This window comes from Dermacentor albipictus, chromosome 5 (assembly GCF_038994185.2).
Source record: "Dermacentor albipictus isolate Rhodes 1998 colony chromosome 5, USDA_Dalb.pri_finalv2, whole genome shotgun sequence".
In the NCBI taxonomy this organism is placed as follows: domain Eukaryota; kingdom Metazoa; phylum Arthropoda; class Arachnida; order Ixodida; family Ixodidae; genus Dermacentor; species Dermacentor albipictus.
In genome coordinates, this window is record NC_091825.1 from 167,261,062 (window position 1) to 167,285,675 (window position 24,614).

The following is a 24,614-nucleotide window of genomic DNA, read 5'->3' on the forward strand; positions in this document are numbered from 1 at the left end:
GGCCCCCTTTCCATGCAAGAAAAATAGATCGATGACTCTACTTATTTGCATTTGCATAAGAGGTTGAATTTCAATACAAGGAAATATAAATATAACTAAGCAAATTGCAGATTTTACTGACTTCGTTATATCGAGGTTTAACTGTATTTACACTGCAAAACCTGGAGGCAGACCTGGAGAGGCAAAGCAGAAGGGTAGGTCTAAAAATTAATCTGTAGAAAACTAAAGTAATGTTTAACAGTTTGGAAGAGAACAGCAGTTTACGATAGGTAGCGAGGCACTAGAAGTGGTAAGGGAATACATCTACTTAGGGCAGGTAGTTACCGCGGATCCGGATCATGAGACTGAAATAATCAGAAGAATAAGAATGGGCTGGGGTGCGTTTGGCAGGCATTGTCAGATCATGAACAGCAGGTTGCCATTATCCCTCAAGAGAAAAGTGTATGATAGCTTTGCCTTACCAGTACTCACCTTCGGGGCAGAAACCTGGAGGCTTACGAAAAGGGTTCTACTTAAATTTAGGACGACACAACGAGCTATGGAAAGAAGAATGATGGATGTAATGTTAAGGGATAAAAAAAGAGCAGATTGGGTGAGGGAACAAACGCGAGTTAATGACATCTTAGTTGAAATAAAAAAAAAAGAAATGGGCATGGGTAGGACATGTAATGAGGAGGGAAGATAACCAATGGTCATTAAGGGTTACGGACTGGATTCCAAGGGAAGGGAAGCGTAGCAGGGGGCGGCAGAAAGTAAGGTGGCTGGATGAGATTAAGAAGTTCGCAGGGACATGGCCACAATTAGTACATGACCGGGGTAGTTGGAGAAGTATGGGAGAGGCCTTTGCCCTGCAGTGGGCATAACCAGGCTGATGGTGATGACACTGCAAAAGTAGCCTAGAGCACATGGACAGCATTTAGTGTTCTCACATAATTTCATTTGCCTTGTCCTCACATTTTTAGTGACATCTGCAGTGTAACTAGCTGTATAACTACGGAAGAACTAGCCTATGTGAAGATGGGTTTGCACAACGCTCACCCTACGAGTGATGGTCAACACTTCGACCCCCACACCTTCAAAGCATTCTTGCTGGATAATTAGCTCAATGTACTTAGAAAATGTGGATGCTGCTTTGATGGATGCTGCATTAGATGTGTCTTTCAGCTGCAAGCATTCCTCTGTGCATGTTGTGTATGTAGCATTTGATTCTGAGATAATTCTGTTGCAATACGCTCCTTATTTGTTAGCAAGTATGTGTGACAATGTTCACCTGTGCTGCAATGAAGATGCCCTTCTCTCTTTGTGCATATTTGTGCATGTTTCTAGATTTCAGTGCTGTGCTTTCTAAAGGTGATGATATTTTCCTTTCATCATCAGGTCTAAAATAGAGAAAGAGAAAAAACAGCAGGCCAAAGAAGCTGGCCTAATCAGGACGGAGATATCACCTGCCGAGGTATAGACTCCCATTTTGCCTTGCCCACTTTTCATGCATGTGATTTTTCTCAACAGATTGCTGACGAAATGGAGAAAGAGAGAAAAATGTTCCAGCTGCAGATGTGTGAGGTGAGGAGCATTTGTGAGTGTGTAAGATTTTTGAAATTTGCACGCTGCACTGCAGAACAATTCTGGTTGCCTTTTATCAACGGTATTTTGCTTGCCATGTTGTACACCTTGTGCTAAATAAGTTTTAACATTGTCATGTTACAACTTATGTGGTGTGGGGTCTCACACATGCTCTTGGGACAAAGGATCGACAACACAGTAGTGCAAACAGTCACACGGGCATTTGTTGCACCTTTCATACACTAATGCCTGCTAGTCGAATTGCTATCCTTAGAATATGCCAATGGGCGCACGACAATGCTAAAAAGTTTGACTCATTGCGACTGGATATCAAGTGAATATGTTTGCCCCATGTTGAACACCAACACCTGGTCGTTCACGAGTGTGGTCATGCGAATGGTGGCGCATCTGAATGATCGTGTTTGTCCATTCCGGTGCCCTGCTCCTAGGCCTCGCGAGACGGTCTCACAGAAAAATGGATCAGTGCTTGTGCGGAATATCCACGCCTCTTGCTGACCCCAATCCAAAGGGGAAGAGCCCACTCCCTGTAGCGCCCGACTAACCCCACTGTTAGGTGGTGTTAGCTGTGAAGCACTCGTGCCATTTCTCGTAATATGTGGCAACCACACCGACCGCTGCCTGCACTTAGCTACGCAGAGAAGCCAGATTAAAGGAGACACGATAGCTGTGCGGGGAAGTCGCATGAGAGTCGAGCATCCCCACAATGGAGAAACCTCCAGAGTTGCACACATCTAGTCTCCTGTTTTGCTTAGCTTCCATGACGTTGCTTCTCTTGCTCACATAGTAGTCAAACCTGTCTAATTTGTTGCTTATTCATAAATACCATGGTCTAAATATCAAGCACAGGCTGAACAAGACTGGCTAAGTCTATATAAACGATTTCTGATGAAACTTTGCCTTTTATATATTTTTGGTGTGCCATGTAACTGACTCGTTATGCGTGCTTCCTGACCATCACTAGCACTGAGTCATTTCATGCAAGACATGGTGTGTTTCTCAATGCCACTTGCAGTCAAGCATAAAATGAAACGTGGCCTTGGACTGTTAATTAGGCTGGAGGAGTGCAGCCATGTTTCAGCCTCCACTTCTGCTTTTATGTTAATCTGCGTTTATTTATTTATTTTGTTTTTAGAATATATTGAAGGGCAACTACAGGGTGGGGGTGATGTCCTGACATTCACATATGTGAGACAAAATTTCACCGCATGTTCTGCTGTGTGTCTAAAATTAATTCCACGAACTTGCATGGCTATGTGGTGTTTCATTTTCTTGCCATACCTACCAAGTTTTATGATTTTATTGTGAAGTGTGTGGCGTCTCAAACATGCTCTTGAGACAAAGAAACGATAAAATTGTAGTGCGAACAATAAACAGGGCATTTACTGCGCCATTTATACACCAGTCTAGCCAACCAAATTACTATCAATAGAACTTGCTGATGAGCACTGGCGAATTGAGTACATCTGACTTACCACGACAGGATATAGAGCGAATATGTTTGCTCCCATGCTGCACACGTGCCCTAATAGTTTGCGTGTACAGTCACACGAACGGTGGCGCGTTCAAACTATTGTGTTCATCCATCCTGGTGCCCCGTTCTGCAATCTCTTGCAAGACAGTCTGCACAGAGTGCTGACAGGCACTCGACATGTCCGCGCACTCTGCCGGCCTCGAGCCAAAGAGGAAGTGGCTACTCCCTTTTGCGGCCGAGTAACCCCTGTTAGTGCACCACTCACGCCATCTCTTGTACTATTCTATAACTACACCGGTCGCCGAAGGTGCTTAGGTTAAATATGAAAATATTGAAATAAAACCATGTGACTGCACTCATGAGCTATCATAGTACAAAGCTCTCAACCGTGCTTCATGCGAAAGAACTGTACGTGCGGATCATGGCAAAGTGAGTGGCCATGGCTCTAGGCATCGGCTTCACAGTGCATCAGCATCTTTGGTAGTAGCACACAGCCTCTTTGGAGGTAGCACACAAACGACGGCATGAACTGCCGTCGTCTCTGATGAGCGATAGGCTCTACACACGGTTGAGTGTGCTGCAATACGATGCACAAGGGCAGTCACATGGTTTTATTTCATATTTTGTGGGCTTTCTTTAAAATGCTAAAAAAAATTGCCACACACCATGTACATTGCCACAAAAAGTTGCATCGATCGTTTCTGAACCCCCTCCACAATGCAATGAAACATTCCATGCTGTAAAAGTTTGTGTGCAGCAAAGCTGTTGCCTATGCTAGACAAGTACCACAACTCCAACTGACCTTAGGAGATGTTAAACAAGCACTGCCACCACAAGCAGCGTATGTCTTGGACACACACACATGTGTGGAAATGCAGCCTACATTCTCATTCTTGTAGGCCCTTCGCCTAGTACAAAGACATTATTCAACTAATTGAATTTCTTAAAGTAACATGCATCCAAAATTCGTAAAGTATGAGTTACACACAACCTGCAGACATGATAGCATCAGATTGTAATTTGAATGTACGAGAAAACATAATTTTGTTATGCGGCAACGCCAACACAAATTCCTTTTCCAGCTGCCATTTGAGGTCTGTCTTTTGAGGAGCACAGACCGAAAAATCCCGACCAACTAGAGACCAACAGCTTCGTGGTAAAAGAAAAAAAAAGAAAATGTCCTTTCTACGGTGGCGGCAAAGAAAAAAGATGTGGGTGGCTGCAGGGGAAAAACGTGGGTGATTGCAATGAGCCGTGTCAAGGCATTGCTTTCCCCAGTCTTGAGGGACTGTCATCGTTTAAGTTAAAGAGACGCCACTCTACCACAAACCTGCCGTGCAAAGGAAGCTAGCAGCTCCAGAGTAAAACAAAGAACATGCGGACGTGTTAGCACGATACAAGGCCACCTTACATGCGTCGTGGTTAGGTTACAGGGAATTTCCTTGCTGGGAATTGTGCTAACCATAAGGAAAGCATGTCCGTTTCCTAGTGCTTTCGTTAAAACCTGAGGCAGTGGTATTAAACTTATAAATAAGGTAGGACTCGCAAATTTCCTGGTCTTGGTGTGAGTGAAGGCCTGATTCCTATATTGTCACTTTTTAGGTCACTGAAAGAGTGACCGGGGAAGTTGGACATGTTTGGATATGGGAAGGTTCAAAAAAGATTTTGCGTGAGCCCTGTGGTTAATAAATTGTATCCTGAAAGGCATCTCTGCCTGACCGATATACTGTTGATTACAAGTAGTACATTCAAAAAGGTAGACCACATTGGCGATGTCGCATGTAAAGTTTCCTTTAATTTGAACAGAGAAGCTCAACATGCATGCGTGTGTGTGTCTGTGTGTGCGTGTGTGTCTGTGTGTTCCTTTGATAACTGCTGCACTTGAAGAAACTGTGTGACCTCGAAGAATTGTTCACTTGAAAGAATTGTCTTGTACTTTGCCATCACTAATAATGTTTCACCTTTCTGGCGAAATGGCAGCCTTCTTTTTTCTTTTGTTCTTTTTAAACTGTGAGTCTGAGTATAAGCACTGCTGCACACTGCTATAGCACTGCTGTGCATGACTGCTATCGATTCTGATTTAGAGTAAATCCAGCTTGGTCTCATTTCGGTTACTGAGTGAATTATATGTAGTACTATATCTATGTCCTCTGCATGCAAGTGGCGATGTTCCCATCCCTAATAAATGTTGTAAATTATTAGAAGAGTTTTTTTTTGGTCGTTAGCATTGCTTACTTGAAAGAGACGCAATACTGAGACATACATAATTCACGTGAATTTCTCATGCCGTTGATAAAAGATTCTGCCGAAGGGGTCATAGAAGTTTGCATTTGTTTTTTCAGGGTCAAAAAAGCACGCAAGAAAAGCAATGTATTTATTTATTTATCACTTTACCTACACCACCACGAATGGCATTACGGGCGGGGGGGGGGTGATATAGTAAAATGAAGGAAAAAAGAATACAGGTGAATTTGTCATGTGCATAAAACATTGTGATGACGCACACATGTGAAAACAAACACTGCAAGAATAAACCATAAGAATAGAAAGCAATAATTTTAGCATAAACATAAACATGCGTCACAGGGCCTAGTAATTGCGAGAATACATTCTTTGTATTTGATAAAATTCACTTTCGCATTAATTACATTGCCCACAAAAATGCACTACTGGAGCAACAAGAAAAAGTTATCATTTGCGGCGGTCGTGGCTACTGCTCGTGGTAGTTTATTACGATCCGAAATTGTCTGAAGAAAAAAATAAGATGTTATATCACAGTTTTGCACCTTATTTGAAGCGAGGTGAATATACAGCGACATATTCATTCTCTAGGTATAGGCTATTCATACCATTAGAAATAATTGTTAGTTGGCTACCTCCTTTTCTTTACAAATATAATAAACTTTGTCGTGTGTATATGTTTAAATATATTGCGTCTGTGCATGGTGTCCACACTGTAAATTTAAAAAAAATGTTGAGGTGAAATAATACGAGTGAGGTAGCCACCACTAGTGCTTCAAATGCGCTTGTGCTCCTATTATCAGGATTTGCAGAAATAAAGCGAAGGTATGACCTAAAGGTTGGGCATGTCTGCACCAACAAATATGCAGCAAGCTTCTAGCCACAATAAAATTTTAACTGAAAACGTAGAGGCAACTCAAAAGAAACCTCAAATGATGTGGCGAACAGAACTCTGGTAATAACATATTAAGAGGAGGCTCTGCTCCTCCCCCCAACCCCTCCAGAAAATTTCGGAGGGGGCTCAGGCCCCAGAGACGCCATAATCTGTGCCTATGGTTTATTATGCATAAATGGGACAAATTATGTGATGGGAGCTAGTACCATAGTTCAACAGCGGTGATGCCAGTGTTGTCACTCCCTTGCTTGTGAAATTGCTTGTCCCCTGTAAAACTGGCACTTTGGATGTGATCAGGCACTATTCTGTCACTGCAGCTTGACTTGATACTTACCGTTTGAAAGGATCTTGCCAGATTCCTTCAATGAAAATCATAAACATATGTGGAGGTGTTTTCTAAACAAAGCTTTTTGTTCTGTCTGTATACTTAAAGTACACAGCCAATATCTCTGCTGCCTCTCTGTAATACTCAGATATACCCTGTTAGTAGCACCTAGAATAGCATAATTTTCAAAGTGTTATGTGGTCATTCCTGCAAAGCATGTATAAAAATTTCTCAATGGTTGGCAGCATTGGACAGAGAAGTGAAGCCAGCCTGTGAGCATGTGTACGCAGCTGCTTTTCTTACGTGAAATTTGCTGACATTTAAGCAAGAGTTCATTTTTAGATATTCTATAAATTTGTTTCCTTGCTTTTATTTTATTCAATATTTATGTTTAGAGCAGCTATTTGGTATTCACTCAGCCCTAAAGTACTGTATGTTGTGCTATACCAACACATTTTATGGCACTTGCAGGGTTGTCTAGCATTGAAGACGCATAGTTGCTTTAATTTTCTGTGGCTATAATAATCAAGCTCGATGCCTCTCACTTCACTGTTAGGGCTATCATGGTGAACTGGTGTTGTGACACTCTTTGTGCTATGATGAAATGCTAGTTTTGTTAGTACCTAATCGGAGAGTAACATTTGGAGAAGGACACTCTTGCAGACCAGTGGTAGCACAGCCTAGTTGATTGATTGATTGTTTGTTGGGTTTTTATGGCACAAGGGCAAGTTCTGGCCAAAGAGTGCCACACAGCCTAGTTAAACAAATGCTGACTTTATTCAAAGTTATGTCTGACCCAACACTTGGGATGTGTTTTATCCTGCAGTATCTCATCAAAGTGAATGAAATCAAGACCAAGAAAGGAGTGGAACTATTGCAACACCTGGTTGAGTTCTACCATGCGCAAAACAAGTGAGTATTGGTCAAAAGATTGGTTGGTCATAGCTTTCACGTAACAGTGGTGTAGAACATGCAGAATGGCATTGATGGACAAGACATAGGTAACATATACAAACAACTAAGCAATGGGTTCTTGTTTACACAGCGTAAATACAAGCTTGCATATGATGAACAGACAACCACATAAGGCACCTGACAATGTAGAGTAGTAGATAATAGCATGCAGAAAAATACAGTACAAAATGATTTTCACAATGAAGAATTTATTGGTGCAGTATAGTAGTAACATGCATAAAGTATGCCTATAGGAAGGTTGAAAAGCACTTGGCAGCCAAGAAAACAGCACAGTACACACATACAAAGAGGGTATTTTTTGCTCTGATATGATGATGCTGGCTAGATGAAATGCAAAGGATGTTTCTTCAGTGGCCCTGCTGAAGAATATATGATTCGACTCGCCACATAAAGGCACTGAGTGAATTTTGCTCGTGCCGGACATTAAAGCCTAGGTCATTTGTGGGTGCAGTTCCCCAAACGGAAGCATGTATGAGCGAATGTGTTTGGCAGTGCTGCTCTCCAAACCTGGATGGGAAGCCGTCTGCATGTCCCTCCTACAAAGTGCACCAATGTGTGCACAGCCAGCCTATGCATGCCGACTAGCCAAAGACGTAGAAGCAACTTCTTCTTGCAGCTGAGCTGTCCATGCTATCCTGTGGTGCCCGCACAGGCGTACTTGTGCCATCTCTTGTGGCAGAACACCAGCTCCCACCACTGTGTCTCTGTCATGCAGAGAATATTATTACCAGGATGCAAGAATGTTGCATACCCACAATATTCCTTCACCTAGCATGGCCATTCAATGCATTTAAGCTTGCAAAAATATAATCTGCAGGAACTGTATTTCTTTTTCATACAAACCAATTGATCTTTGGCCCACAGTTTTCTTTATAGATGGGAAAAGATACTGATAAAAATCTGATTTATGGCTGAGTGTCTTGTCTGTGAAGAACATAGCTAAATTAGCTGAAGCTTCTTATTTGATGGATGTTGCATTAGACGCTACTTTAATATGCAGCACTGCACCCACAAATGATCTAGGCCTCTAGCATGGACATGTGCTAACTTGGTATTCTTGCAGGGTGCATCAAACAATTCCTTAGTGTGGCTTATTGTGTAGGAGCTTCATGACAGACACCACTCTTCACAAACACTAATATAGTATTCAGCTACAAGCATAAGATTTCTCAAGAAGTGGTTGGGCCTTTCATGTTTGTAAAGAAAAAAAAAAGCTCTTAGCGAAACATCAATTGGTTTGCATAAAAAAGAAATGTGGTTGGTGTAGAGGATAGTTTGGTTGCACTGAATGACGATGTGTGTTGCGACACCAGGTACCTGAACACATGAGAGCTGGACCCTCCTGCGTGTAGCTGTGCGCGGCTTAGCCGTGTCCAGGGAAAAGGGAACCCTGAAGGTTGAGCCAGTGTTGGGTGTTTGGACTATTATGGCTGCTTGGCAGAGGCAGCATACCTCTTTGGCCTCCACATCACGTAGATGGCACCTCTGCAGGGATCCCCTCAGGAGAAATTGGCAGTCACCTTTTCCTGTCCTCATCTCTGTTCTATGTTTTTTTTTGCCCTTCTCTTTCATTACTGTCCTGTCTTCTTTTATCTTATATTTACTTCCCATTTTTCTTGGTGGCAAGGGTTAACCTTGTGTGGCTAACCTGTCTTGGTTAAGTCGTACGTATTTGGTTATAGCAGTAGTGTATAGATGGCGTCGACAGGACTTCCCTTACTGGGGCTCCTGTCATGTCCCCTTGTTGGGCTCTATTGCGGGGGGCTGGCATCGTGGCTGAAATTAAGTAAGGATTTATGGCATCAGCTTCATTCTTCAAACTGCCGGATCATCCTCTTTTCAAAAGAGGATGCACCGAGGAAACATCAAACTTTTTGGTCACACGTAAAGAAGTCTTTCCCTGCTATCATGTCGTACATGCTGAAAACCCTGCAAAGAAGTCTGTCCAAACTGTTTCCTGATTTGTCGTTGCTAAGTGCTTCACCGCCGCACTGAGTCCTGGCTACAGAGTCACAAAAATGGCTAGTGGGGACCCTTTGCATGAGATTCAAGACGAGCTTCAGTATGGCAAGGCCTCAAAGCTCATGACATTTGGTGACATTCCAGTCACAGTGACAGCACATAGATCAATGAATACGTCCAGAGGAGTCACTTCGAGCAATGATCTCCTGAGTTTGAGTGAAGAGGAGCTCCTGGATGGCTGGAAGGAGCAGAACATTATCAAAGTGCAGCGAATAATCTTCAAGTGTGAAAACAAAGAAATTTCAACAAACCATCCGATACTCACTTTTAAGACGAGTGTACTGCCAGATTCTCTTGAAACCAGGTACACAAAGACACGAGTAATAGTACACATTCCCGACCCACATACATAGATGCTTTAAGTGCCAAAGATTTAGCCACGGCTAGCACAACTGTCGAGGCTGACTGACCTGTGCAAAATGCAGATTCAATTTACACATCTCTTGAACTGTAGTGGTACACGCCACAGTCGTAACTGCGACGGTGAACATGAAGCTTACTCGCAATCATGTCCCACGTGGAAAAAAGAAAAGGAAATAATAGTTATTCAATTCAATTCAATTCAATTCTTTATTTGTAGATATAGAACACACAGAAATACCAAAACTGGTTGGACACATAGCCACAGGCTAGTGTCGGGTCCAATAAAAAATGAACAACAATTGCAAGTACAAAGCAATTAAAATACATCACGTGCATACACATATTTGTCACATACCATTAAGTTGCACGAGCGTACACAATGAAATGTGAAGCAGTGAGAAGCATCTTATACTATTAAACATTTCTAAGTAAATACAATACACTAGTTAGGAGAATTGCAGGCAAGTTTCTGCATTATTATGAACACACAATATTAATCTAGACAAAATCGAAACACTGCAGGTGTCAGCGAGTTACTAAAGAAAAGAAAGGACATCATGATTGGTACCATTGAAAAGCATTATTGAGGCTAAGCAAGTATTTCTTAAGTACCGATGAAAAATTATTTGCTTGTTTTATTTCTGGTGGTAGTTTATTCCAAATTTTTGACCCTGAAAACTGTAGCAAATGTTGTCCGTAAATATTTTTAGTTGGAGGAAGATTAAAATTACCGCACGTTTGATTTCTGGTCGCACGATTAGATGAGTAAAATATAGAAACATGAAAAGGGAGGTTGTGTTTAATAATGTTGAAGACACACGTGGCAATTTTAAATTCGTGTATCTTGTCATACGGCAACACATTCATTCTATTAAATAAAATCAGACTTGGTTTATCGAAACTTGAATGGGTAATTATTCTCAGGGCGCGCTTTTGTAGTTTGCGTACAGGTTCAAGATAAGTTTTGTATGTCGTACCCCATGATTCATTACAATATGCGATATGGCTATGGATGAGTGCAAAATATAAAATACGCAGTGTGTTAGTATCGAGACTATGCCGTGCTTGTGAGAGCGCATAGCATCCTGATGCGAGCTTTTTACAAACTGCGCTTATTTGTTCCTGCCAGTGCAGATTGCTGTCGAAAATCACGCCAAGCTATTGAAATGAGTTGACTTCGTCTAATGGAAAATCGTTTGTTTCTAAATTTAATGATTTAGCAGGAAAGGTATTGTTACGCGTTCGAAATACCACATACTTGGTTTTACTGACGTTAATCGTAAGTTTGTTCATTGAGAACCATTCACTTGCTTTTTTCAACTCTTCGTTTGCTTTAGTTTCAAGATCACAAGTGTTATCGGCTGTTACTACAATACAAGTGTCGTCGGCGTACATAAGGGTTTCACTTGTATCAAAAATAAGTGGGAAGTCGTTAATGTATAATGAAAATAAAAGAGGTCCAAGGACGGATCCTTGAGGGACTCCAGTGCGCATATGCTTAGGCGATGATGCAATATTGTTCATTCTTACTACTTGTACTCTTTCACGAAGGTAATCAGTAAGAAGATCTAATGAGCGACCGCGGAAGCCATAATGTTGTAGTTTATGTAAGAGTATGTTGTGATCAACTGTATCGAATGCTTTTTTTAGGTCCAGGGATATGACACATACAAGTATATTATTTTGCAAAGCTTCATTAATCATTTGAGTTAGCGTTAACACTGCTGACGAGGTTGAATGATTCGGACAAAAGCCATGTTGCTGTGGGCACATAACCTTGTACTTATCAATAAATTTGTGGAACCGATGCGTTAGAATTTTTTCAAATATAGTATTAATGGTACTGAGCACGGATATCGGCCTGTAATTGCAAGGGTCATTTCGGTCTCCCTCTTTGAAGATAGGGACAACCTTAACTATCTTCAGCTGAGACGGATATCTAGAACAGTTCACGGAGTGGTTAAACAAGTGGCATAATACTGGCCCTAACTAGTAAGTAGTAGTAGTGAAGACAAAAGAGAACATTTCTTTCCAGGAAGCACGGAAGCGTGTTTCATTCATTTATAGCTCAGGGTAGGCTAATGCGGTGCATAAGGGGGCAGTGCTGCTTTGCCGTCCCTGAAGGAGGGCCCATTGGCCTCTGGGTTGGTGATCTCCAAGACTTCATCTCTTAAGGCAAAGCCTGCCTCGGAAACACCTCGTTTGAGTGAAGGGAAGTCCAGCGACTCCCAGGAGTCAGTGGACACCACTCAAATTCAGCTAGTGCACCCAGCACCTCAAGAGCGGTGCAAATCTCGTGACTGCTGCAAGAAACACGGAACTCCAAATTATGGGATCTGGAAAGGCTCCGTAAGCCAACTTGACTTCTTTTGACAAGCAGCACAAAAACACAAACAATATGGATACACAAATATAACACTGGAATGTGAGAGGTCTTATCCACAACCTTGATAACATTAAAGAACTTTCACACAAATACAATCCAAAGGTGCTGTGTGTTCAGGAACCACACTTAAAACCAGCGCAAAGTAACTTCCTCAGGCAATATGCCATTTTCCAAAAAGATTGCGATGACACACTCACCTCATCGGGTGGCATCACAATCATAGTGGACAAAAATGTTGCTTGTCAGCAGTTACGTCTTCGAACTCCCCTTGAGGCAGTCGCATTCTGAGCGGTGCTCTTTCAGAAGTTGTTCTCTATAAGCTCCCTATATATCCCTCTGAATTATCAACTTTCCAGATCAGAGTTCCTAATCTTTGTTGCTGAACTTCCTCAACCATACATCGTTGTTGGAGGTATAAATGCGCATAGCAGCCTGTGGGGCGACTCTCGTTGTGACGCAAGAGGGCACTTAATTGAAAACTTTTTCTCCTCAGGTGTGTGCTTGCTAAATAAAAAGGAGCCCTTATTCTACAGCATGGTACACAAAACATGCTCATCTACAGATTTAAGCATCGCATTAAGTACACTCATGCCATATCTGGAGTGGAACTTCATCTAAAGCCCTTACGGGAGTGACCACTTCCCCATCGCTTTAGTGTTAACAAAAAGTGATGAAAACTCTCCTCGTATTTCTCAGTGAAAAATTGACTCTGCCGACTGGAAGCAATAGAGAGAGCTCACTCACCTAACATGTCATGAGAAACCAACAAAGACACCAAGGAAAACATAGGGGAAATTACTTGTACTTACTAATTGAATTAAAGGAATAATAGATTTATGGCAATGAAAGCGGATGAAAAAGCAACTTGCCGCAGGTGGGGAACGATCCCTCGTCTTCGCATTACACATGCATTGCTCTAACCAATTGAGCTACTGCGGCTCGTTAAACAAGCCGTGGTAGTTAATTGGTTAGAGCATCACACGCGTAAGTGCCTCTTCTTACACCATGATCCAAACCGTCTGGCTATTAGGACTCTTTCGTCCCTGCATTTACAAGCATTGGTTGAAGAAACAGGCATACTACATCAAGAGAATGTTCTAATGACCCTGTGTCAGCTTCCACCACCTTGGGAACGGCAGACTGTTGAGTGCGATGTCTCTTATATAGAGGTTTCCAAATGTCCACCTGAGACTCATATGTGTTCACGATTCCTCGAACTTCAGGCAAAGTACTCATGTGCAGAATTTTACATGGACGCTTCCAAATTCCTTACTGGTATTGCTTATGCAGCTTTGGGACCATATTTTTCAATGTCTGGTGGACTAAATCTTTATACAAGTATTTTCACAGTGGAATCATACGTAATCCTCTCGGCAGTTAAGCAAATAAAGCTAATGAATCTACAAAAACACAAGAATTCACTTTTTAACGAACTATACGGCTTGTTATGCTCAGCTTATACGGACAAGCAAGTGATCAAAGTATGCTGGGTACCTGGACATAGAGGCATAAAAGGCAATGTAGCTGCATAGCTGCAGACGGAAGTGCCACATCAGTAATCTTTTAATGTTCAGACACAAACATAGCTATCCCATACCTAAAGCCTTTCTTGCGCCAAGAGTTGTGGAAATATTGGCAAAGGCAGCGGGATACTGAAGTGTCAAATAAGCTACACAATATCAAACCAAGAATAGGGAAATAGATATCAGACAAAACAAGACACAAGGAAGTGCTCCTTTGCAAGCTAAGGATAGGATGTACCTATGGAACACACTATTTCCTCCTTACTGGCAGTGATCCGTCGACATGTGATAAGTGTGATGACATTCTTCATGGCCTTCATGTTCTTGTCCAGTGTCCTGCAATGGAAGCCCAACATAAAGAGTACTCTTATCCTGCATATCATGAGCACTTCCCTCTTCACCCAGCACTCTTTCTGAACCATGAGACGCTTTTCGATTTAAAACAGTCTTAAAAATTTTTAGCAGGTGTAAACACCATACAAATCATCTGGTCTGGTTATCTGTAGCACAGCCTCGCCTTGCAGGCTGCAGCTGCAGTGCAAAATGTTTTTACAGCACGTGCCTGTCAGCCTCGACTTCAAGGACCCCTTCAGGCACCAGTCCTATTGCATACATATTACTATTTCACCGCTTCATAACGGAACTTTTATGCTCGCAGCTCACGTCATTAGTCATTGTCATTAATTTAATACTCATATTTTACGCATGTGATAGCGACTTGTCTTAGGCCTTTTTACAGCCACATTGCATCTACCATTTGCATCGTCCACTCCATTCGTAATGCATTGAGTACTCATCACCATACGATGTCTGTTAGAAAAGTATCTTACCTTTGGCCGAAGAAAAAGAACTGGAGTGTTGGAAACCTAATCACCCTCAATGTAGCCTCCTTGGGACTCCACACACTTCTCCCAGTGATGCTGCCATTGTTGGAAGCATTCCGAGAAGCCTGTTTTGGAATGGAGTTTAGCTCAGCTGTCGTTGCAGCGATAATGTCCTCTCTTGTCTGAAATTGCGCTCCTTTCAATGGCCTCTTGGTCTTGGGAAACAGCCAGAAGTCATGGGGCCATATCAGGAGAGTAAGGAGCCTGTTGAACGACAGGAGTCTTGTTTTTTGCCAAAAAAGTCTGAATCAAGTGCGAGGAATGTGCAGGAGCATTGTCGTGATGGATGCGCAAATTTCCTTTTGACCACAACTCCGGTCTCTTGCACCGCACAGCATCAAGTAGGCGACGGAGGACATCCCTGTAGTACTCTTTGGTGATTGACCCTGTGGTGCGCACTCATGGTGTATCACACCGCAGGAGTCAAACAAAGCAGTCATTATCACTTTGACGTTGCTGCGCACTTGGCGGGCCTTCTTTGGTCTTGGTGACGTGGAATGCTTCCACTGTGACGACTGGGATTTGGTTTCCGGGTCGTACCCGTACACCCCAGACTCGTCACCAGTGATTATGGTGTTCATGAAGTGGTCACTGTTTATGGAATCCAGCATGTCCTGTGAGTCTTAAACACGAATTTACTTTTGCTCCACTGTGAGCAGCTTCGGCACGAAGTTCGCCTCAACTCTCTTCATGGCCAAATCTTCGGTCATAATGGAATGTGCAGAAAAAGTGCTGATGCCCACCTCTTCCACAATTTCTCGGATAGTCACATGATGGTCCCGCATCACCATAGCATTCACTTCGGCAATGATCGGGTCATTTCGGCATGTTAATGGCCAACCGTAGCTTGGCTCGCTCTCCACTGATGTGCGGCCGTCTTTAAACCGGTTGTACCACTCCTTAAGTGTGCTGCTTATAGCATTGTCACCGAAAGCCGTCTGAATCTTCAGAATGGTTTCCACTTGGCTGTCGCCCAGTTCCTGGCAAAATTTGATGCAGTAGCGCTGCTCCAGTCGCTCTGCCATTTTCCTTGCAATAAAGAAGTGACGAGCGCACTGCGCACTACCTCACTCAAACGCTGCGTCCCAGCGACTGACGCTATCAGCAGGCGGGGAAAAATTCGCGCATGCGCACGAAGGTTCCAGGTCGGCTGATGCAAGTGCGCTTGTTTCATATTCATCAGGTGTTCGAAAAAAAATAAAATATATATATATATATATATATATAATAAGGTCGGATACTTTTCTAACAGACCTTTTATGTCATGGTGCTCTTTGGCCATCTGTTGTCCTTGTGCCAATAAAAGCCACATTTTATTATGAATGACAATGTGCAAATCATGGCATATGTGTATCATCATCAGCAGCAGCAGCAGCCTATTTTATGTCCACTGCAGGACGAAGGCCTCTCCGCGCGATCTCCTATTACCCCTGTCAGCCGATTCCAACTAGCACCCGCAAATTTCCTGATTTCGTCGCACCACCTAGTCTTCTGTCATCCTCTACTATGCTTCCCTTCTCTTGGTACCCATTCTGTCACCCTAATGGTCCAACGGTTATTTAATCTGCACATTACATGACCTGCCCAGCGCCATTTTTTCCTCTTAATGTCTATTAGAATATCGTCTATACCCATTTGCTCTCTGATCCAAAATGCTCCCTTTCTGTCTCTTAAAGTTATGCCTAGCATTCTTCGTTCCATCGCTCTTTGTGCAGTCCTCAATTTGTTCTCAAGTTTCTTTGTCAGTCTCGAAGTCTCTGCCCCATATGTCAGCACTGGTAAAATGCACTGATCGTATACCTTCCTTTTCAATGATAACGGTAAGCCCTGTCAGGAGCTCACAATGTCTACTGTATGCAATCCAACCCATTTCTTCTGTGAATTACCCTCTCATGGTTAGGGTTCCCTCTGATTAGTTGACCTAGGTAAACGTACTGTTTCACAGACTCTAGAGGCTCACTGGCGATCCTGAACTCTTATTCCCTTGACAATCTATTCATCATTATCTTTGTCTTCTGCACATTAATCTTCAACCCCACTCTTACACTCTTTCTGTTAAGGTCCTCAATCATTTGTTGTAACTCCTCTGCAGTGTTGCTGAATAGAACAATGTCATCGGCAAACCGAAGGTTGCTGAGGTATTCGTTGTTTATCCTTACTCCCAAACCTTCCCAGTTTAATAGCTTGTATATTTCTTCCAAGCACGCAGTGAATAGCATTGGAGAGATTGTGTCTCCTTGTCTGACTCCTTTCTTTATAGGTATCTTCCTACTTGTGTAGAATTAAGGTGGCTGTGGAATCTCTGTAGATATTTTCCAAGATATTTACGTAAGTGGTCTGTACTCCTTGATAACGCAATGCCTCTATGACTGCTGGTATCTCTACTGAATCAAATGCTTTTTCGTAATCTATGAAAGCCTTATAAAGAGGCTTATTGTACCATTTTTGACGGCTTCCTCAGTCTTTCTCACGTTATAATTTAGAATATCCCTGATTTTCGCCTTGTTGATCAGTTTTGACAGTTCCGCGAATTCTATCTTATCTCTTGAGTTGGAACGCTTTCATTCTTTGTCATTTCTTTATAAAGTCCTTTGTTATTTGGGAGAGCTTGCCTACTGGTTGCCTTGGTGCCTTGCCTCCCACTTCATTTGCTTCCTCTGAAGCCAGCCTCATTACCGTTTCATTCATTAGCTCTATGTCATCATTGTCATCTCTCTGTTCTAAAGCTGCAAATTTGTTTGCAAGTACCAGCCACAACTCTAAGTTGACCTGTTTCTCCTTGGCCAATTTTACTCCTTCTCTCTTCAAATTGAGGTGAATCCTAGCCCTCACTAACCTGTGATCACTGCACTGATACCCTACCTATCACTTCTACATCCTGCACTATGCTATGATCGGCACAAAGTATGAAATCAATTTCATCCAATCCTCCAATTGCAAGTTTAGCACTTGTGCATCATTCTGTGCAACTCATTTCTATCCGCTTTGAAATATTACCTAGTTGCTGAAGTGTCTGTCTTAATATATGATAATTATGTTTGCTGGCAGAAAGGTAGATTTCTATGCATGCTGTAACACTGCAAATGTTAGTGTATGTTTCGTGGGTAGAGGAAATTTGCACTCTTAGGGTGAAACCAGCTCACACAAGAGAGGGGCGCCATGTGAGGTAGCTGGGCGAGGGCTTCATCTGGCAGTGGACATAATTAGGCTGAAGGTTATGATACTGGCATATTTTTCTTCTTTCTTTGTAAATTCATTTCATATTTGGAATTGATTTCTGTGGCACATTATAGCCTTACTTGCTGTGGCACTATCAAAGTACACATTTCCGTATGATGTAAATGCAGTTGCCCTGTCTTGAGCCATGCTTATCAACCAAGTGTTTTTGCTTGCAGTACTTTGCAGTTTTGTGTAGAAATATTTAAATAGATACTATGAGGATTGAGGTATGTCTTGGCATCTTTGCGTGGGCATCTACCTATTGTGTCATCCTTACGCCTCTCCCCTTTCCACTTGCGGTGGTTGTTGGCGGTGGGGGTGCTCTCGTCGCCAGCAGCAGCTGGCCGCTGCCCGCAGATAGAGCTTAGGGGAGATACTTCCCAGACAGCGCTGGGTACTTCACGCTTTCCTCTCATCCGCCTTTGTGTCTAGGACTTGAGCTCTTGTACGGTGCCCAGCATTCTAGTGAACTCAAGTAGAGTGCACCCTTACGAGAGGAGCACTCAGCCGACCGAGGCGCAACACCGCAATAACAGCACAGCTGACAGGGAAGCAGGTTATCCATCTAGACACGTCCGTACGGTGGGCAATGATGGCGATGCCGGCATCTTGCAAGTCTACACATAGCAGAGTGTATGTTGCCCTGTCTCCTGGTCTGCTATAGCGGCTGCCCATATGGACTGTGAAAATACTGGCCACACATAGCCAAAAGGCAGGGAGGTGTCTGTAACAAGAAGTTGCACAGATGAGAGTAGCTACATGACAAAACAACAAAATTCCAAACCTGTTATGAAATAAACATTAATTTTATTGCAAGCTTAAAGCTCTCAGCATTGATTAAGTTTTGGGAACGTAATGCTCTGAATGAACAATGGCCAGCTCACATTGAAGTGCACGATTCTGTGAGGCGATTCCATTCAAGTGTCCTGCTGGGCAGAGAAAAACAAATGTTCATTTGGTTACACTTCACCGAAATTATACACGAACACTGAAGTCCTCTGCTCAAATCAAATTCTTCGCATAAATGTTTGACTATACAGGTTTGGAAAGTTTGTGAAAGAGACACATTGTTTACCTGTAAGGGTACTAAATTTACAGACTTCTTGGCATTGTATGTCTCTTTCCAGTTATTCTAAGAGTGATTGTGAAAGGGTGATGTGAAAGTGTTTACTGACACGTTTATCCAGTGATACATAGCCATCATTACATCGTGGTATTAAGAAAGATATCCTCCTGAACAAACATAAAATATTAAAATCTGGGGTTTTACATGCGGTGCCTTTGCACGTGCGGCGAGCGCATACCTTGTGTTGATCCTTTCCGGACGCTAAGCTGAAGAGCAGTGCCTATTGCTCGAGCATGGTTGTACTGCACCGAGCCGTACTTGTTGGAGGCCCAAGCCGAAGGAGATTGTTCAAGCTCTTGCGAGTGGGCCCAATGGTTATCGCAAGAGCAAGCAGCATAACTGCAGGGACTTTTTCCAGCAGTGTGTCACGGGAAGCCTTAGCTGTCGCAGCGACATGCTAGCGGCGCCTCTGTCTGTATTTTCACCCTTGCCCTGGGAGCCATTTGATTCTGGCCCGGGACCGGATGTTTGTGCAATGTTGGGTGCTGCCAGGGACAATAAATGGTTTCCACTGAATCAGCGCAATACTATGTTCTCTTGCGTGCACAGCGGTCGTTGCCCCCCTTTGGCGGCCTGAGCGCACTTGCAGTGGCGCAGTAGAGCACGAGAGGCAACTGCTGACGCGGGCCTGTGGCTCGCTAAGCTTAAACTTGCAATGGTCAGTACTGTTATGAGACCCCAGAATCCCGCAATACTAATGTAATGAGGCTTCTATAGGTGGTAGAGTGTATATGAAAGATAGTGTCCTCGTCAGTCTGTAATAGCATAGAAAAAGATCTGAAATACTAATAAAAAAAAGTTGGGGGGATTAAGTTACTTTTTAGAGAAATATATGAAAGCATAGGTGATGTCCTGTTTGGTGTGTTTATATATGATAAGTTTGTTTTACTTTGTTGTTTATGGGGGAAGTCTGTCATGTCTACTCATTATGGTTCATTCCTAAGCACCAAACCTAGCAACCACTGATTGGATTTCATGCCACCTACTTAAGTGCCACACTAGTCATACCTGGTGCACACAGAAGCATCTTGTGAAGTAGCAGATGCAATATTTTGTTTACTGTGCTGCGTACTCACGAAGTCTTTGGGTCTGTTCCTTTTGGCTGCCGCGTATCTGTGTTTGTATGTTTCACTGTTTTCAGCTCTTCTGAATGCACAGCACATCACTCGGATGTTCTGGCAGCTCAGTACCTTTGTGACACCTCGGCATTGTGATGGCCTCTATCAGCTTCATCTACTTTCATGGGCTGAAGCATCTTCACTGCTTTTATTTCTTGTCACTCCCTCTACACACAACCGTAATGTTAAGCCTATGTACTCTGGCTCCATCACAATCCCATCCTGCTTTCTTATAACTCATTGAAACTGTATTGTACACCTGCTAAGATGCAGCCCCTTGCTCTTCCGCCATTTCATTTTCTACGCTCTGATGCATTGCCTCTCACTCTGGCACTTACAAATGCGTGCCAGAGTGAGAGGCTCTTGCTGACCATTCTTAGTGATTGTAACTGCCTGGCTGGTTTCCAGTGCACCTTCTCCTTCCCGATACCCAGTCCCTCCTCACTTTCTTCTCCAGTGCACTTTCTGTCCCCATTCCTCCTTTCTGCCAGTCCGGTGTCACCGCCTTTTCGCTCTCCTGAAGCTGGCAGAGTGATTTTTTGGTACAGATACAGTATAGGCTGATATCTTGCTCCCTTTCTGCACAATGCTTTTGCATTTAAACATTCAGCATTTCCTCTGGGGTTTCAATCTGGGTCTTCTCGACATGAAAGTTAGCACCTTAGCCACTGAACCCTGCACTGACACTGGCACCATTTTAGGCTATAGGGGCAGCAATACTAAATATCCCTACCCTTACTAAATAATGCAGTCAGTTGCATTTCTTTACAGAATTTGTTGAGGGAGAAAGACTTATGCATTGCATTGCTACCAAGGAAGAAGCAGATAAGTGTACTGCAGCATAAAAAATTAAACGAGAAGCCATGACACATCATTGTAATGCATGCTGAATGGCTACCTTTTGCCTGAGCAGAGGCAGCTTGTATTTTTCTCATTGTTGATTTACACACAGTGTGGATGATCTACACATAGTGTTTACATCATGGAAAGCAAAATATGGGCATGCCCTTGCCTTGCTTTTATCCTAAGAAACCTCGATTCTCACTTTTGCCTCTTTTATTGGTATATTATTTTATTCCTTCATGAGACATGACTGTCCTTGTGCACACCGAGGCATTCTGTTTCATTTTTTTCGGACAAATATTTTTGCTGTTATCGCTTTGACTTGCTTTTTGTTGTTAGCAATTCTTTTTTTATTACAATGAGACAGCTGCTGCACTAAATTGTGCTCTGAAGACATGCTCATATGTTTCTTTACACAACTGCTTTGAGCATTTGGGGAAATGTACTGGTGAAGTGCGACGCTAAGCATGAAAATAGTTTACACTAACTGCACAATGAATAATTTATAGGTTTATTTGAAAAAATTAGACAGCAGTACCTGAGAAGTAACAAAGTGTTTACTTTTTCATTTTGTTTTCTTTGTTCCTTTCAAGAAAGGATGTGACATTGCCCTTCTGGGAGAATACACATCGACGAACATATTCAGTACAATGTACATTTATAAAGCATCAAGGTGCTTCCTCTATGCTGCAAGTAGTCATTAGTCATGGCACAACGCTTTCTTGTTTATGAAAAGGTCTCATTCACATGGTATTTCTGCCATGGCTCACCATCAGCAGGATGGGCATACAGACATGGTTTGTCATGCTTAATAAATGATATAATGCCAAGCATCATGCCATGACAGTAGGCAACTACCCACCATTCAATGAAAGCATCTTATCACGTTCAAGTCACCTTTAGACTAAAAGGTTCTGTTGATAAATGTTCAGCTCAAGTGAGTGTTCGACATGCAAGCAGTTTTGTCCAAGCGGACACTGCAGGAAAGTTTGTAAGAATGCAAACTGACAACAGCTGTTATCACTGACCATGCTCTTCAACTCTGTACTCATTGGCTACATGAACGTCCATGGTGCTCAAAATGAAAATCAGGAGGTGGATGCTTTGTGCTCTTGCACATACATTTCAACAAGCGTGTGCTAATGCCACTTTCCTGTACCATGTATTTGTTTTGTTTTTGACTGGTATTTACAGTTTCTCTCTCTCTCCTATAATTCTCTTCCTACATCTCAACTGTAACATTTCAATTGGAGTGCAACACATGGTAGTCTGTGGGCACACTGCAAGTACTGTGTCTCTGCACAGCTGGCAAAACGTGTGGACATATCAGTAGACTCCATTGCACTTGTGCCTCCTCAGCCAAAAAAACAGCTGCCACTGTTTAATAATTAAAATAAATCAAGCTTTTTTCACATGAAAATAAAACGAATAGTGTGCTTTGAGTAGCCGGCGAACACTTTGTTTATGTGGGCCTTCAAAGTGCATGCCACATGCTGCTTTCCTTTTTCAAAAAGGCTAGTTTCGCCTGAAAGGTGAAGCATTGATTGCGATAGCAAATTATTAGACAGCTATACGAAATAAGATTAGTTGTTCTATTAGTGGCATAAACTGCTGTAAACATTCACTTACTAACTGAATTAACAAGCATATTGTCAGGCATGCACAGACAAACAGGAACACATCTCTCTCGATGACCCCACACACTCTCTGTCGGAATGCTGGTGTGATCAAGAGGGGCAACAGTGGCAACCTAATTCTCCTTCGTACTGCCTGCCACTTAAATGCAAACAAGGTGCATGAAAATAGAGCAATGCACGGGCCTGGGCCGACCATAAAGCCTGGGCCGGGCTGTCCGAAGCATTTTTCGCCGACTCCTGCCCGGGCCCGTGGCTTGAAGCCTGGGCCTGGGCTCAGGCATGAGGTTGTGGGCCTGGGCCGGACTTGGCGCTGCTAATTAAAGGGCCCAAGCCGGGCCTTCGAACACACGCAAAGATTATGCATAGCATGGTCCAAGGCATTCTGTGCCAAGCTGAAGTAATACACTTGTGCGGTTGCATGATTACCAATTTCGATAATTTTATATTATTTTAACGCTAATGCAAGGGGTGTCTCTTTCTACTTGTGCATTTATTTTAGGCTGTATGCTCATGAATTCGGAACACTATATATATATTTGAATGCTCAATGACAAATAGGACCAAATCATATGATCAAGCTATGCACACCAGCGTAAAAATAACAGCTCAGGCAATAGGCCAGATCACTGATGTTCCCATGAGACAAACAAAGATGTGGCTCTTTTATTGCTTATACACTGTAGCTGATTAGACCCCGAGGGGTTGAAGCTGACATATACGATATAATCTGTATGTAGTGAATGCAATTTTAGTGCAACTGGGTACATACTCCATGAGAGCGGGACCTGCTTGAAGTCGGAGAGCCTGCACAACCTGCTTATTTTGCAGAAGAACATGTATATTTTTACCTCTTGCTGGTTTTTGCACAGTCCTATTTTTATGGCACCGTTTTCAGGTGCAGAATGTTGTGTCACTGCATGTTATATTAAGCATAGTTTCTATCTTTATTTCATAAAGACGGGAGGAACGTTTTATCTGGGATAGCCTGGAGCATGGTGTGTGACAGCTTATGTAATTTATATTGATTGTGGTGATTACATTATTTTGTCGAAGTCAGAATATGAACAATGTACATTTCATCTGCTTTTGCTTGCGGTTCACCATATATAACCTTAATCCTTTTTATCTTGCTGAAACAAATTATTAATCAAAAGCCTCTTTTTAGAATTTGTGCAATCATTGTTGTTTCTAACGTGAAGTGAAAAGAGCAATAAAGAGAATGACCTGAGTTTGCTCCTACTGCTTTTTTATGTTAGTTGTACACTTTGTATTCAAAAAACGCTTTATGTTTTATTGTCGCTGTACCTTTATTGCAATGACTTTTCATATATCGCATAAGCAACATTTAATTTATATTCTGGCTTATTACATGCAGAAACGATGGTACGATTATGAGGCACACCATAGTAAGGACCGGATTAATTTCGACCGCCTGGAGTTCTTTAACGTCCACCTAAATCTAAGTACACGGATGTTTTTACATTTCTCCCCCATCGAAATGCAGCTGCCGTGCCCGGAATTGAACTCACGTCCTAGAGCTTAGCAGTGCAACAGCTTAACCACTAAGCTACCACTGTGGGTAAAGCAGCATTTCAATGCATGTACACACCTGATTTTCCATTTGATTGCCCGCTACAAAGGGCAAGGCACCACTAATCATCATCATCAACAACAAATTTTTTTCCAGCCTGCCCGAACCGGGCCTGGTCATGCACACGTGGGTCCTTTCTAAGGTTAGTAATAAATGCCTGGGCCCAGGCTGGGCTCGAGCTTCATAAAGCAGGACCGGGCAAAGCCAGGCCCAGGCCTGGGCCACAAAATCGGGTTCGTGCAGTGAGAATGTGAGAATGTGAGTACGTGAGAACATAGCACACATAAAGCGATCAGCTACCTCAGGTCAGCTAGCCTTTGAAGCTGGTGCCGATTGCCTCCAAGGTAGGCTGCGCGTGGCCGCACTCAGCCACACTGCGACCAGAGCAGAAGAGGTAATACGCACTAACCT

General features: G+C 42.8%; 1 protein-coding gene across 6 annotated transcripts in view; it reads left to right on the forward strand.

Moving 5' to 3' along the window:
- Asap (ArfGAP domain of ASAP) overlaps positions 1-24,614 on the forward strand; it is a 181,701-nt gene that overhangs the window by 14,001 nt on the left and 143,086 nt on the right. For 5 of the 6 annotated variants that reach the window (XM_070539292.1, XM_070539293.1, XM_070539289.1 and 2 more), the window contains exons 7-9: positions 1,378-1,453; positions 1,510-1,563; positions 7,343-7,428. In XM_070539292.1, the coding sequence (XP_070395393.1) occupies positions 1,378-1,453; positions 1,510-1,563; positions 7,343-7,428 (216 nt within the window). The remainder of the gene's footprint in view (positions 1-1,377; positions 1,454-1,509; positions 1,564-7,342; positions 7,429-24,614) is intronic. The other variant, XM_070539291.1, reaches the window with a different exon arrangement.